At 37.7% G+C, this 11932-nt stretch overlaps 1 protein-coding gene across 1 annotated transcript in view; it reads right to left on the reverse strand.

Annotated features, from left to right (window-relative positions):
• LOC112560912 (remodeling and spacing factor 1-like) overlaps positions 1 to 11932 on the reverse strand; it is a 20876-nt gene continuing 8944 nt past the window's right edge. The window contains exons 8-16 of the mRNA XM_025233022.1: positions 10579 to 10668; positions 9982 to 10120; positions 9310 to 9412; positions 8642 to 8697; positions 7897 to 7988; positions 7402 to 7528; positions 6540 to 6751; positions 3602 to 6115; positions 1 to 3376 (exon numbers count right to left, since the gene is read on the reverse strand). Of these exons, the coding sequence (XP_025088807.1) occupies positions 3347 to 3376; positions 3602 to 6115; positions 6540 to 6751; positions 7402 to 7528; positions 7897 to 7988; positions 8642 to 8697; positions 9310 to 9412; positions 9982 to 10120; positions 10579 to 10668 (3363 nt within the window). The 3' untranslated portion in view covers positions 1 to 3346. The remainder of the gene's footprint in view (positions 3377 to 3601; positions 6116 to 6539; positions 6752 to 7401; positions 7529 to 7896; positions 7989 to 8641; positions 8698 to 9309; positions 9413 to 9981; positions 10121 to 10578; positions 10669 to 11932) is intronic.

An 11932-nucleotide genomic window follows, 5' to 3' on the forward strand; every position in this document is an offset into this window, starting at 1 on the left:
TTCTTTGTACTATTTTGTTTTATTGTTCATTGGTATGCAACAGTGCCGGAAAAATCTATCCCATGGATAACAAATAAAACTGAAATACCTCAACAATTCAGTAGACTAACACGTGGGAAAGATATTTCCACCTTAGTGTGTGTAATTTAGTAATACATTTTATACATGATGTCCTGCTGGTCAGTACAAGTCTCATATATATATATGCAACACATCTCAAAATGAATGCAAATGAAAGAAAAGAAATATTTTTTTGTAACGAATCTCACTACATGACAGAAAGTGTAAATCTTAAAGAATTATTATTGACTCAAAAGGCTGGCACAGATATGAGCATCTAACACATCTGTTCTTGCGTAAGATAAGGAGATAAAATAACTGATTTGCATATCTCCTTGTTAATGACTGTCCCAAAGAATGTACATGTATGTTTTAAACTATAAAAACCCCTAATCCAAAACCTTCCCTATCTGTAATTAATATACACTTGATTAGCCACTAAGGGTTTTTTTAAAATTGCAGTCCCTCAGGGAAGGGTTCGATGACAAATTATGAAAAAAATCTAACAACCCATCAATTAAACGATGTCTGATGCTTTGGATGTCTGCCAACTACAAACAGTTGAATAAACTTCAACTTGTCTGTAATAAACAGTATAATCTTCAATTTCATCCGACATACAAGCAGGGTGAAAGACAACTATTCATTTGTTCCTGTTGAACTATATACAATATTATATAAACAATTTGCCTGAGATTGGCATAGGAGAAATAAACAAGCTAATCATAAGATTTAAAGCTCATTCAGGATCACTCGTGACTTGTGTTTTAATCAGATTGAAAACGGTGCGGTTATACCGTGATGATAATTACACACAAAAGGTGCGTACCTGATAATCTAGCATTTGAATCATATGCAGAGCACTGTTTAACACTGATGTATACGTGTTTGATTTGACCTACATATACATACAGCAACACATTAATCAAACATATTGTGCAGTCATCGCAGTTGCACGTTGGTTAAAGACTCTGTGGAGCATAGAAAAGCACACCACTATCCTCTTATTTTAACTTGCAAAAAAGGGAAATGAAGATTTAAAATGGCTTGTGCAGGCACTAATATTCATGCCACCACCCTCAGATATCCTCCATGATTTGCATACAGATAAAAGAAAAACCCAAAAGAAGCAAATATCTCTCCCATCTCACACATAAAAAAAAAAAACAACAAAAAAACAAGCCATGAGATATGATTATTCCTAACTTCATGGAATGCTAATGGCTGGCATTATTGGAACTGTTAAAAATGGTCTAACTTGATTTTTCTTGCATGGATAAATTTAAGTTACGGGGCTTTTTTGTCATTTCCCGTTATAGAAATCAGTGCATACAAACATCAATTATTTGAGGGCTCGTTAATTTGATCATTTGCTGATTAGACCACGGCACGAGTTGATTTGACCACATCCCAGTCGATTCAACCATGACCATAAATAGTCAGTTTGACCACAGCACTGTCAATCTCACTGCATCATCATCATCTACGCAATTATTTGGCCACATAATAAGTGATTTTTGATGTAATCTCTTTTATCATCCTTTACTGACCTGTGTGCACTGATCTTGCTCTCTTTCATCATGTGTAGAGAGATGCTGTTATTAGTAATTTTTTTACTTGGTAGTTTCCATTTCCACTTAGCACAATATGGTGGCTACCCTTATATATCCTATTTACAAAATACTGTAGTTTCATTTTAAAATAGCAAGCATTAAATGTGTCATTACAATCAATAGTAACTTCTATACTTGGTGATGGAAGTGACTGAGGCCAGCAGTTAAACTGTCTCTGGGTTGGGGACAAACTGACCAAAGGTCATGATCAAACCAACTTGTGCATGGATGAATCAACCAGTGACCAATTATTTTTATCTTCGATATATTTGTTCCTTAAAATCTCATTCCAGCAAAGGCTACACTTCTCACAAATATATAAAGCAAAATGTAAACAATTTGAAAACCCTTGAAATCGTTCCCAAAGGTGTATTTAAAAAATAATCTGGCATTCATGTATGCATGCATGCTTGTACAAGCACTTTTTCATTTACTCGTCTATTTTCTCATGTGAAAGGAACAAAAACTGTTGCATGGCATTTGCCTCTGACATTATGATAATTATATGTATAAAATCCATGGCCTGCCCAATAATTTTATATATGGGCATTTAAATGTGTTTCTCAATACATCAAACTTGCAGAAAGTTGTAAGGTTCCTGCTTACCATATGGAGAAGAACACTGGATATATTAAAAAGTGAGTGAGCATGCCAAATACCATGTACTTTAAACAAGCATACAATAATATTCACAACCCAACTTACAGTTTAAAAAAAATCTACAAGTTCAAACTATATAACAATATTTTAAATATCTTATCAAAATCACACAATATCACATATCAGAAAACTGAATGTCTCACAGTTTATGATGTGCTTCACGACTGTGTTCTTCGTTTTGGAAGCATTTGCTGTGCCTCTATCATCCTCCTTCCAAACAAACCAGCTCAAACCAGAAGAAATTCTTAAAAGTTACCCCTTTACAGTTACCATGCTTAACCGCCCCTCAACATAAGCCACATATCTGAACATAGTTGACATTTCGGGATATTCTTGTTTGTGGCTTCATTATGATATTCATCCAACATAACTTAGTCTAACCTAAATTTCTACCCACATAAAAACCCCTAAAAAATTTTACATTCATAACAATCATTGAAACATTGTCCAAACAAGTTGATGAAGCATATTGCTGCAAATTTTGTTTGCATTTCATTGTCAAGGTGCATATGTAGTTTCTATTTTTTTTATCTAATTAAAAAATGCACAGTACATATATTTGCCTTCAATTTGGAAAGTCAGGACTTGCGTAATATTTACTTTCAGGATTGACTCTTGCTTATTCTTAGCCGTCAGATCTAAATGGCCTGAAATGATCTGCATATTTATCCTTTAACTAAGTGGTGTGAAGTAATGAAAGAAGGCCAATATTCAATTTGAGCTTTGTTTGCTCCACGAGAGTATATTTGTACCTCTTGCATGAAATAAACTCTTCATACCAAACATGGCAGCTCCCTGATTAGGGCTTCATGCTTGGTGATCATTCATGTTATCTTGTTAGTTTGTCCTTTTCTGCAAGCTTCACCACTTTTCCACCAACCATGTGGAAATGGACTTAAAGTATCAAGGTGAATATCGTGAGGAGTTGGTTCTAAAGGGACTGGTAAAAAAAAAATTCTTGCAAACACCGACTTGACATCTGAATCAGACTGCACTCTAAGCTGGACACTGCATCACATTGTTTTATCGTTACTTCCAGCACCCTGAAATCAAAATGAAAATGATTAGTATGTGACTATAATACTGATGCATTCACATCAAACATTTGTGAGTCATATTTTTGTTCCATAAAAATTTCTTTATAGTGATTTAAAAAAAAACCTATTTTGGAACAGTGTTTGCAGTAAATGGTAGATCCCAGCTATGAAGAATTTCATGAAGTGAGAGAAAGAGAAAGGCAGAGGTGAAGCAGAGAAGAAAATCCCCACCTTGATATCACTTGGGGTGCTTGGCAGCAACAAATCATCTTCCTTTATCTCAATGTTGCTCAAGTCCATCATTCTCTGGAATATATTATCATCTGGGTGTTTCAAAGGTGATCTGTTCTTCACACCTGTCCCTTGAATGTTACACCGGGAGGGTACCTCTGACACTTTCTGGGGAGACTGTAGGACATCACTAGCCACCAATGAATTACCCAATGATTCAAACAGTCCACAGCTTTTTGTAACAGAGTCCAAGAGTGGAGCCATGGTAGCTCCAGACATGGTACTGTCTTGCACTGGCTCCAGGTTAGGTGGTCCCAGCAAATCCACATCTGCCTCTGACCTCTTTGTCTGTTCGTTTGCTCTGTGCTTACTTTCACAAGCACTCTGACAAGTCTTGGTTGAGCATTTCTCAGCAGCAACTTCTTGATTCAGAAGGGGAGGAAGGAGTTCGGTCTCACTGCTCAAAGCAACCTTTTGTGAAGGTGAGGTCTTCATGTCTTGAACAGGCTGATCAGACATGGATTGTGAAGATCGCCTGCGTTTTTCAGCCATTGCCATAGCTAATTGGGAGGACAGCCCAGAAAGAGAGAACTTCTTTATGTTTGGTCTAGAGTTTTTATCAGACTGTTCAGATGAGGATGGAGATGTTTCGTGCTGTTGTGTCTTGTGATCATCCTGCTCTTTCTTATTTTTACTTATTGCTGTCACTTCCTCCTCTGACAAACAACTTATCTGTGCTGGATCAGAGGAAATAGCAGTTTCCAACTCCTGGTTTGATCCCGAAACTGGGTCGGACAAATGAGATGTCTTTGCTAATTTTGAGACAGGCACCTCTTGTTCTGAAAATTCTTGCTTTCGTTTTGCAAGCTCTTTAAATGAGATATCTATCTTTGGTTCAACGTCTCTATTCTTGACTGTCTTATGAATCTCTTCACTAATTTTACTGGAACTGCTCTCTCTCAGCTGTTGAATGTTTCTGCACATATCTTTTGTCTGAGAATCAGTTAATTCCTCCATTTGTATATCAGGGTCACACTTCTTGATCTGGCTTTCTTCAGACTTCTCACCACCTGCCACCAGCTCAAATTCCTTAGCAGCTTTCCTATTCTCTGGGTTATCAAGCTTACATTTCACATCAAAAGATGATGTCTGTCTTGAATCTGACATCTTCTGCAGACTCGTGGCCTGAGAATCTCCAGGTGATTCACTCTCACTGGTTGTAGGTGAAGAAGGCTGCAGAGCACCCAACAGATCTGTCCTTTCACTGGTGGAAGGGCTATTGCCATGCAATCCCTCAGTGCTTTCTACACATGGTTGAACTGAGGCTGGCAGCGACTTATTCTTTTGAGACACACAAGCTGCTTCAGCAGCTGAACCACACTGCCGATCAGAAGATGATGAAGAGGACAGACCAGCAACAGTAGTCACTGGGGTCTGCAAAGTGCAGCTGGCTGTTGTTGTGGCAGCTGAGCAGGAGGCCACAGCATTTTCAAGCGGTGAAGTCTGTAATGGCAACACACTTCTCAAAGGATCAGATGCCCCAGCTGTTGGTGAGACAGCAGACATCACAGTCACTGATCCTTCTGCAGCAGCACTAGTTGTGGGCACTGCTGGCCTTGCAGCAATGCTGGGTGGTGCACCAGCAACAGGTAATTTAGGTCTCTGGGTGATCAGCTGAAGGCCTGCCTGCAGTCGAATGATCTGGCCCTGCCCTCCTGGCCCAGGTCTCAACACCTGGATCTTATTCTGTGCCAGGAGACGTTGGTAGTCCTCCCGCGAGATGTGCACTACGCGGGCCTGTGCACCTCCAGCTGCAGCACCAGGTGCTGCTTGCGCTGGCTGTGCAGGAAACACAGTGCCGCCACTATGATGCATGCCCAGTGTCACATGGGTTACACCCCCTTTGCTGGACAGGACAGTTTGAGACTGACTGGTGGCCTGCTGATTTGGCTGCAGCAGCTGTTTGGGGTGGTTCACTGACACAAATCCTGCTGTCTCAGACACTGTCCTTTTTTGAAGTTCTTGATCTTTTAGCAGACTGGGACTGGGTACCATACGCCGCAGCTTGGGTGGCTCTTTGTCACTCTCTGTTCCATCAGTGTTCAACTCCCTCCTGTAACTCCAAGTCGGTGGAGGTGCAACTTCACTGCCCTCTGCAGATGTGCTGTCCTTGGAAACAGAGGTTTCTGGTGTAAGAACAGGAGGCATGTCACGCAGGTTCTGGCTCGAGGGGGACCTGAGGCATGGCCCAATTACCTGTCCATGACTGGAGGCATATGTGCAGCGCGTAGGGGGTGTACTGATTGTCACCTGACGTCTGGAAGAGTCCAACATAGTAGTACCACGTGAAGGAGAAGGAGTGGCTGCAGTGCTAGTTTTTGTTGCTGGTTGAATCGTGATATACCCTGAATCAGGATACCCCTTGAACTGTACCCGAGTGTAAGTGCGATTTGAGCCTGCAGGTCTCCATGTAATAGTGGTTGTTTCCAAGTGGGAGAGACTGTCATCAGAATTCTGCATTACAAATGTAAGAGGTTTCAAAAACAGGATGAAATACAAGCCAGCAATACACAAACAAACAAAAAAAATAAAGAAAATCAAAGTAACTGATGTAAATGGTTGATAAGCACTAGAAAAATGCAATTTGTGTATTGAATCTTTTAATAAATGGTAAAGCATATTCTGACATAAAGCATATTTTCCAACACCATTGTGTTCCCAAACAACAGAGGTCTACAGTTAGTATAAAATACTGCAAGTAGATTACCATTCATTTTAACTTTCCTGATTAACTCACTGATTAATGATTTTACTGACTTTCAGGTAAAGAGAAAGTGCATGCTAACATATACAATTCATGCACTCATTCTACAGCTCACAGCTTAGCCATTTACTCAAACAAATCCCCCCAAAATAAAACAACAACAAAAAATCTCACAGCATCAGAAAGAGCTTCGCCTATGTAATCTTGTGCACGTCTACTGGCTTCACGCCTGACTCGGAATTTTTTCGGAACAATTTTTTCTGTTTGCTTTTCACTGAAGACATATTCCTCATCATCATCTCGACAGCGGGGTCGCATAATAGGGAACATGCGTCGCATAGATCTCTCAAATGCTTTACGCAAGTTTTTAGCCATAAGAGTAAAATCTGAAATCAGACAAAATATACATCTGATTTTATGACAATAAATTCAATGTGGAAATGCAGATTTCAGTAAGACTAACATGAAACTATTGTGTGCATCTTTTGCATTTTACAATTAAAAATTAAGAAAACTTAATGTGTAATTGTGTATAAACAGACGTGCAATCTATGGCACCCTAGTGCAAATTGCTGCTCAACCAATGCACAAGTTGTTCATCCCCTTTTCTTGTGAATGGCCAAAAACAATGTGAGATACTGAATCATTTGTGTGGTGTATATGACGTCTTGTCTAAGTGTAGTACAAGTATGTGAATGGTTTTATTCTGGTGTGAGAGAATTGGGGACTCACTGAAGCATGTGTTTTTGTGCATGTTCAGTTGAAATTGCAATATCCACATATCAGTGTCACATACAGTTTTGCATGCTATAGTCTTATTTTATAAACCCTTATCTTTGATGATTAAAACAATGATAGAAACTGGGGTTAACTCAATTTTCATGTTACTTTTCCTATTTATTACATATTACATATTAGCTATACATAACTGTTAAAAAGTGACACAGCTTTAAAAAAAATGTCAAACATGAACATAATTTCCTCTTATTTTCATTCATAACTTTATTTAAACAAAAGAACATAAAGGTTTATTCACCACTGTCTACACCATTGTAAGCTTCACAGTTAGCCACAAGAAGGTCCATGTCTGTACCAAGCTGTTCTTTGCTTGAATATCGGCCAGAACTAAGTTTGTTTTCCATCTCTGTTAGATTCATAGGAATCTGGACAAAACACAAAGAGGCAGGTCATTAGACAAAATATGCTGGTCCTCCCACAGGCTCAGCTCTTATCTAGCTCATGGGAGATCAAAATTAAGAAACTGGAAGAATAACCCTAACTGTACTTAACATAACTTAAATATGCTTCTCTGTGGTGGGTTTACGTGAAATGTAGTGTTTTATGTTGCTATATCATGGCAAGGCAGCCAGCCCTGTAAACAGATGCCAAATGCAGAGAAAGAACAGTGTGCCTGTGATGAGAGCTTTCCCTGTATTGGTGAAAAGCGCTAATCGTTGCACTACTGGACCGCCCTTTGCATTAGGATGCAGCAAACATCATAGCACAAGATTCTGATAATAAATGAACGAACCTTCACTACATCAAAATAGCCAGGTGCATATGCTTCCTCCACTGGTTCCACAAAGGGCCAAGCCTCATCATGCCTCATACAAGAAGCAATAACTGGAAAAAAGAGTGAATCATTCAACAAACAAAAACAATCTGATGCCAAATGAATGGGAATGTTATGCTACATATAAGACACAACAGACATCAAGCCTCTCTGAAAGAAAAAAGAGAAAAGAAAACGCACTCCATGAGGCTTTGGACAAAAAGCATACACAATCCACAAACAATGCCGACAACATATGGTCACAGGATTTTTAATTACTATGTTGAAAGCAATGGAACTCTTTCCTTTTCCATATCCGCCATCTACCTACAATCGAATCCTTTAAATGTGCACTGAAAACACACCTTTTCCTTAAGCATTACTCCTAACAAAATCCACACAATGCTCATTCATTTTCACAACCTTCCCCTTTTCGGTCTATTGCTACTTCCCTACTCGTCTTCCTTTGCAAAATCATGATACTCTCATTCCTTGTTACTTGGTTTCTCTTTGGGTTTTCTGTATTTGTTCTTTATTAGTTATCAATATTGTTGTTTATCCTTCTGTCATTCATATGTTGTTTATTTGTTCTTTTGTTCCTCACATGTTGTCCTTGTCGCATTCTTGTTCTTAAGTGCTAAGAGCATGCTCTTTATGAGTGTGAACATGCACTATACAAATCTTGCAATTATTATTATTAAATTCCATTAATTTAACTTCTCACCTTTGTGTAACTTGGCCACAACTTCTTCTTCCATGACTTGATCATCTGACCCTTGACTGCAACAAGAACACTGGGCATTTTATATGTTCAGCCATCAAAAGATTAGGATTAACTGTAGTTTCCTTTTAAACTTTTTTGTTCTGTCCTACTGAATTTATTGACACCTTTATCCAATCTTTAGACAATCTTAAATCGTGTTGGTCATTGGCAGTCTTTCTCGTTGTTTTGATATTGAACTGATTAGCCACCAGGCAAACAATTTCAATCACTTGTGTAAAAAGAACAAAGTAGCAGCTATTATAAAAGCCATTACAAATCATATGCCATCTTTCCTCAGTAAGAAGAAAAGGAAATAACGTCTACGTGTCATCAATTACATCAACTTAATAAGCAGACACCGATATATCTTGACTAATACTCAACAGAAATGCTTCAAATCTGGCATGCATGCATACTTTGCAGTAGGAAATACTCCAGCAAAGTTCTTTTTCAAAGCAGAATTGTGCTTTTGTTAAAAATATTGCAACAGAGGAGAGATTTAGAATCAGATCGTCACTTATGTTAAGTAATTTTTCTGCATGAAAATGAAAAAAATGTTGATGTGGGCTGTCCTCTTTGTATCAATAGAAATTTTTTTTAAAGTCAAAAGATCCATCCAAATTTCATACCTGTCAAGTGGTTTTGACCCATTCATAAGTTCCGGAGGTATTTCTTTTCCTTCTGCAATCAGTCGAGCTCTCTCTTCTCGCAGCATTACACGCTTTGCACGCTCTACAAAAATTAATTAAAAAAAAAATTATTGAACTTTCCAATGAAGTCTCAAAGGCCTCTATAAAATGAAAAAAAAAAAAAAAGTAAAAACAACCGCACCCATCCACATTCACATCAGCACAAACACTTACACATATTACTTTAATGCCTTTTTTTAAACTCTTCCATGCATTTATGGTTTAGACACTTATATATATATATGTAAAACTTTTTATATTTTTCACTGCAATATTATGAACATGTAGATGTTTAAAAAACAAAAACAATAATAATGCTCACTAAAGCATTTTGAAATATAACTATCTCAAATAGATCATAAAGAAAGCAACTTTGATAGGTAGCTTAGAAATTTCCCATCACAACCCTCTTTTCTGAGAAAAAAAAAAGGCAATGGCCTGCAATGTGAAGCAACAAAAGGCAGAGCCTGATACCTATTAAAAGCAATATTATAGTTGATTTTCATCTTTAAGAGCAATGTTCAATTCTACTTGATGTATGACTATTATTACTCTCTGATCTTCCTGACTGCCTTATTGAAACTATGGATAAGAAATAAAGAAATTTAATACCTTCACGAGCACGTTCACGTTCTTCCTGCAGACGACGCTGCTCTTCCAGTTTTTCTTCTTCCATACGCCTTTTCCTGTCCTCTTCCTCCAGCTGTCTCTGGCGCTCCTCTTCAACAGCTGCTTCCTGCAGGATCTTCTCCTACAGAAGGAAATGTTTGCATTAAAAAAAACAAAAACAAAAAAACCCAAACCAATTATCTGTGCGCATGTGACTTTTTTCCTCCAATTTGTTTCTTGTACTGCAATATACACACTCTTGTGACTATCCTATGCTGCAAATGGAAAATTTGGTACTTTTAAGTTATGGGGCATTAGTGTTTTCCCTCCTGGCTGGCATACTGCCACACTGCTGAGGCAATAAAATCAAAACAGGATTATTTTTTTTTTAGATAGCGGGTACAATTTCTCTACTTGATGTATATGTGTTGGTGCATGCTAAAAACTTCAAATATTTTGTTACTGTGAAACAGGTTACACATATCTAAAAACAAAACTATCTGCCTCTTGCCCCAACAGAATTTCATGTAATAACACTGGTATTTGTGCCGTATGCTTACAATGCAAATAAAACCCCCCAAAACTGTTATTAATGCTTACAGCTTCTTCTCTGCCTTTTTTCTTTGAAAGTAGTCGACTAGACGTGCGTCTAGGTGCAAACTCAACCTCTCTTCGTCTGCGCTCTTTTTCCTGCAAAGTAAAATTAACCAACAAATGTAGAATTTCCTAAAATCTTAATCACTCAATAATTACGCTGTTATTTGTACTGTAAAGTCCTGATCTGTCTATTATATGGTCCATGCTACTATGACAGAAACATGACTCCTGTTATTTTTTTGTTGGATTTTTTCCCCAGGCTGAACTTCATTTTTTCAGTCCACACCATCGTTCATGACTTCATCGAAACAAGGAATTTCTGCGGCTTGTTCAGAAATTACTCGAGGATTTTAAAAATAATTTAAAAAGGGCCCCTTCACAGTAAAAGGAGCCAATAAAATTAAAACTATTTTAATAAATTTCATTTTGATGCAGCATACCTTGTTAAAAAAAGATGAATGAGACCTAAGGTTGACAAATTTATATTTGGGTTATATTTGTACAAATTTATAATTGGGTACCCAGTTCAGACTGCTGGTAAAAACTAGCAATGAAGGATGATCGATCAATCAATATCAATAAATAATAAGAGATTTATTTCTTCTGTCTTCAATTTCTATGGGATTATTAAAATGCTAGCCACTGTATTTTGTGTTCACAAGAGTAATTCACCTTTACATGAACATTCATACAGAATGTAAAGTACAACACACAGGGTGGAAGAAACTGGAGAAAAACCACTGGTGCTCAGCCCCATAAACAGGTATCACATGCAGCGAGCAGAATATCAGAACCATGATTTAAAACCATGACTTCAACCACCACATCACCAATTGTTGGTCACTTCAAATTAGTGTGGAGAACACTAACTTTTCTGCTGTGAGCCACAGCTCATGAAACACATCCGTTCTGACCGTATTGTGTAAGTCAAAACGTCGACTGATAAAAAATAAAAAAAAAAAAAAAAAAAAAAAAAAGAGAGAATACACCAGTGCAAACAGCGATCATCAGGAATTACTATTTCGCATTTTCGCATCAATGTGTTGATTTTCAGCTCACTTAGAACAATGAATATGCAAATTCATTTTTAAAAATTTGTATTGTAAAAAAACCCAACTGGCAAAAATTTTATTTAGCAAATGTTCCACCTTTTCCTGGTCAGTACACACTTGGATATCACTAGTCACAATTCTGGCATCTTTTTCAGCAGCAGAAATGTAGTTCAGCTAATAAACTTACTGAAGCCCTATGCTCTACTGGGGGCAATTAGGAACAAGAAGAATAAACATACTACTGCCCCAAGCCCTTCGTAACTTGGTTAAAAAAAAAAAAAAAATGCAGAAATGCAGATACTCGT

This window comes from Pomacea canaliculata, linkage group LG3, assembly GCF_003073045.1.
Source record: "Pomacea canaliculata isolate SZHN2017 linkage group LG3, ASM307304v1, whole genome shotgun sequence".
NCBI classification, from domain to species: domain Eukaryota; kingdom Metazoa; phylum Mollusca; class Gastropoda; order Architaenioglossa; family Ampullariidae; genus Pomacea; species Pomacea canaliculata.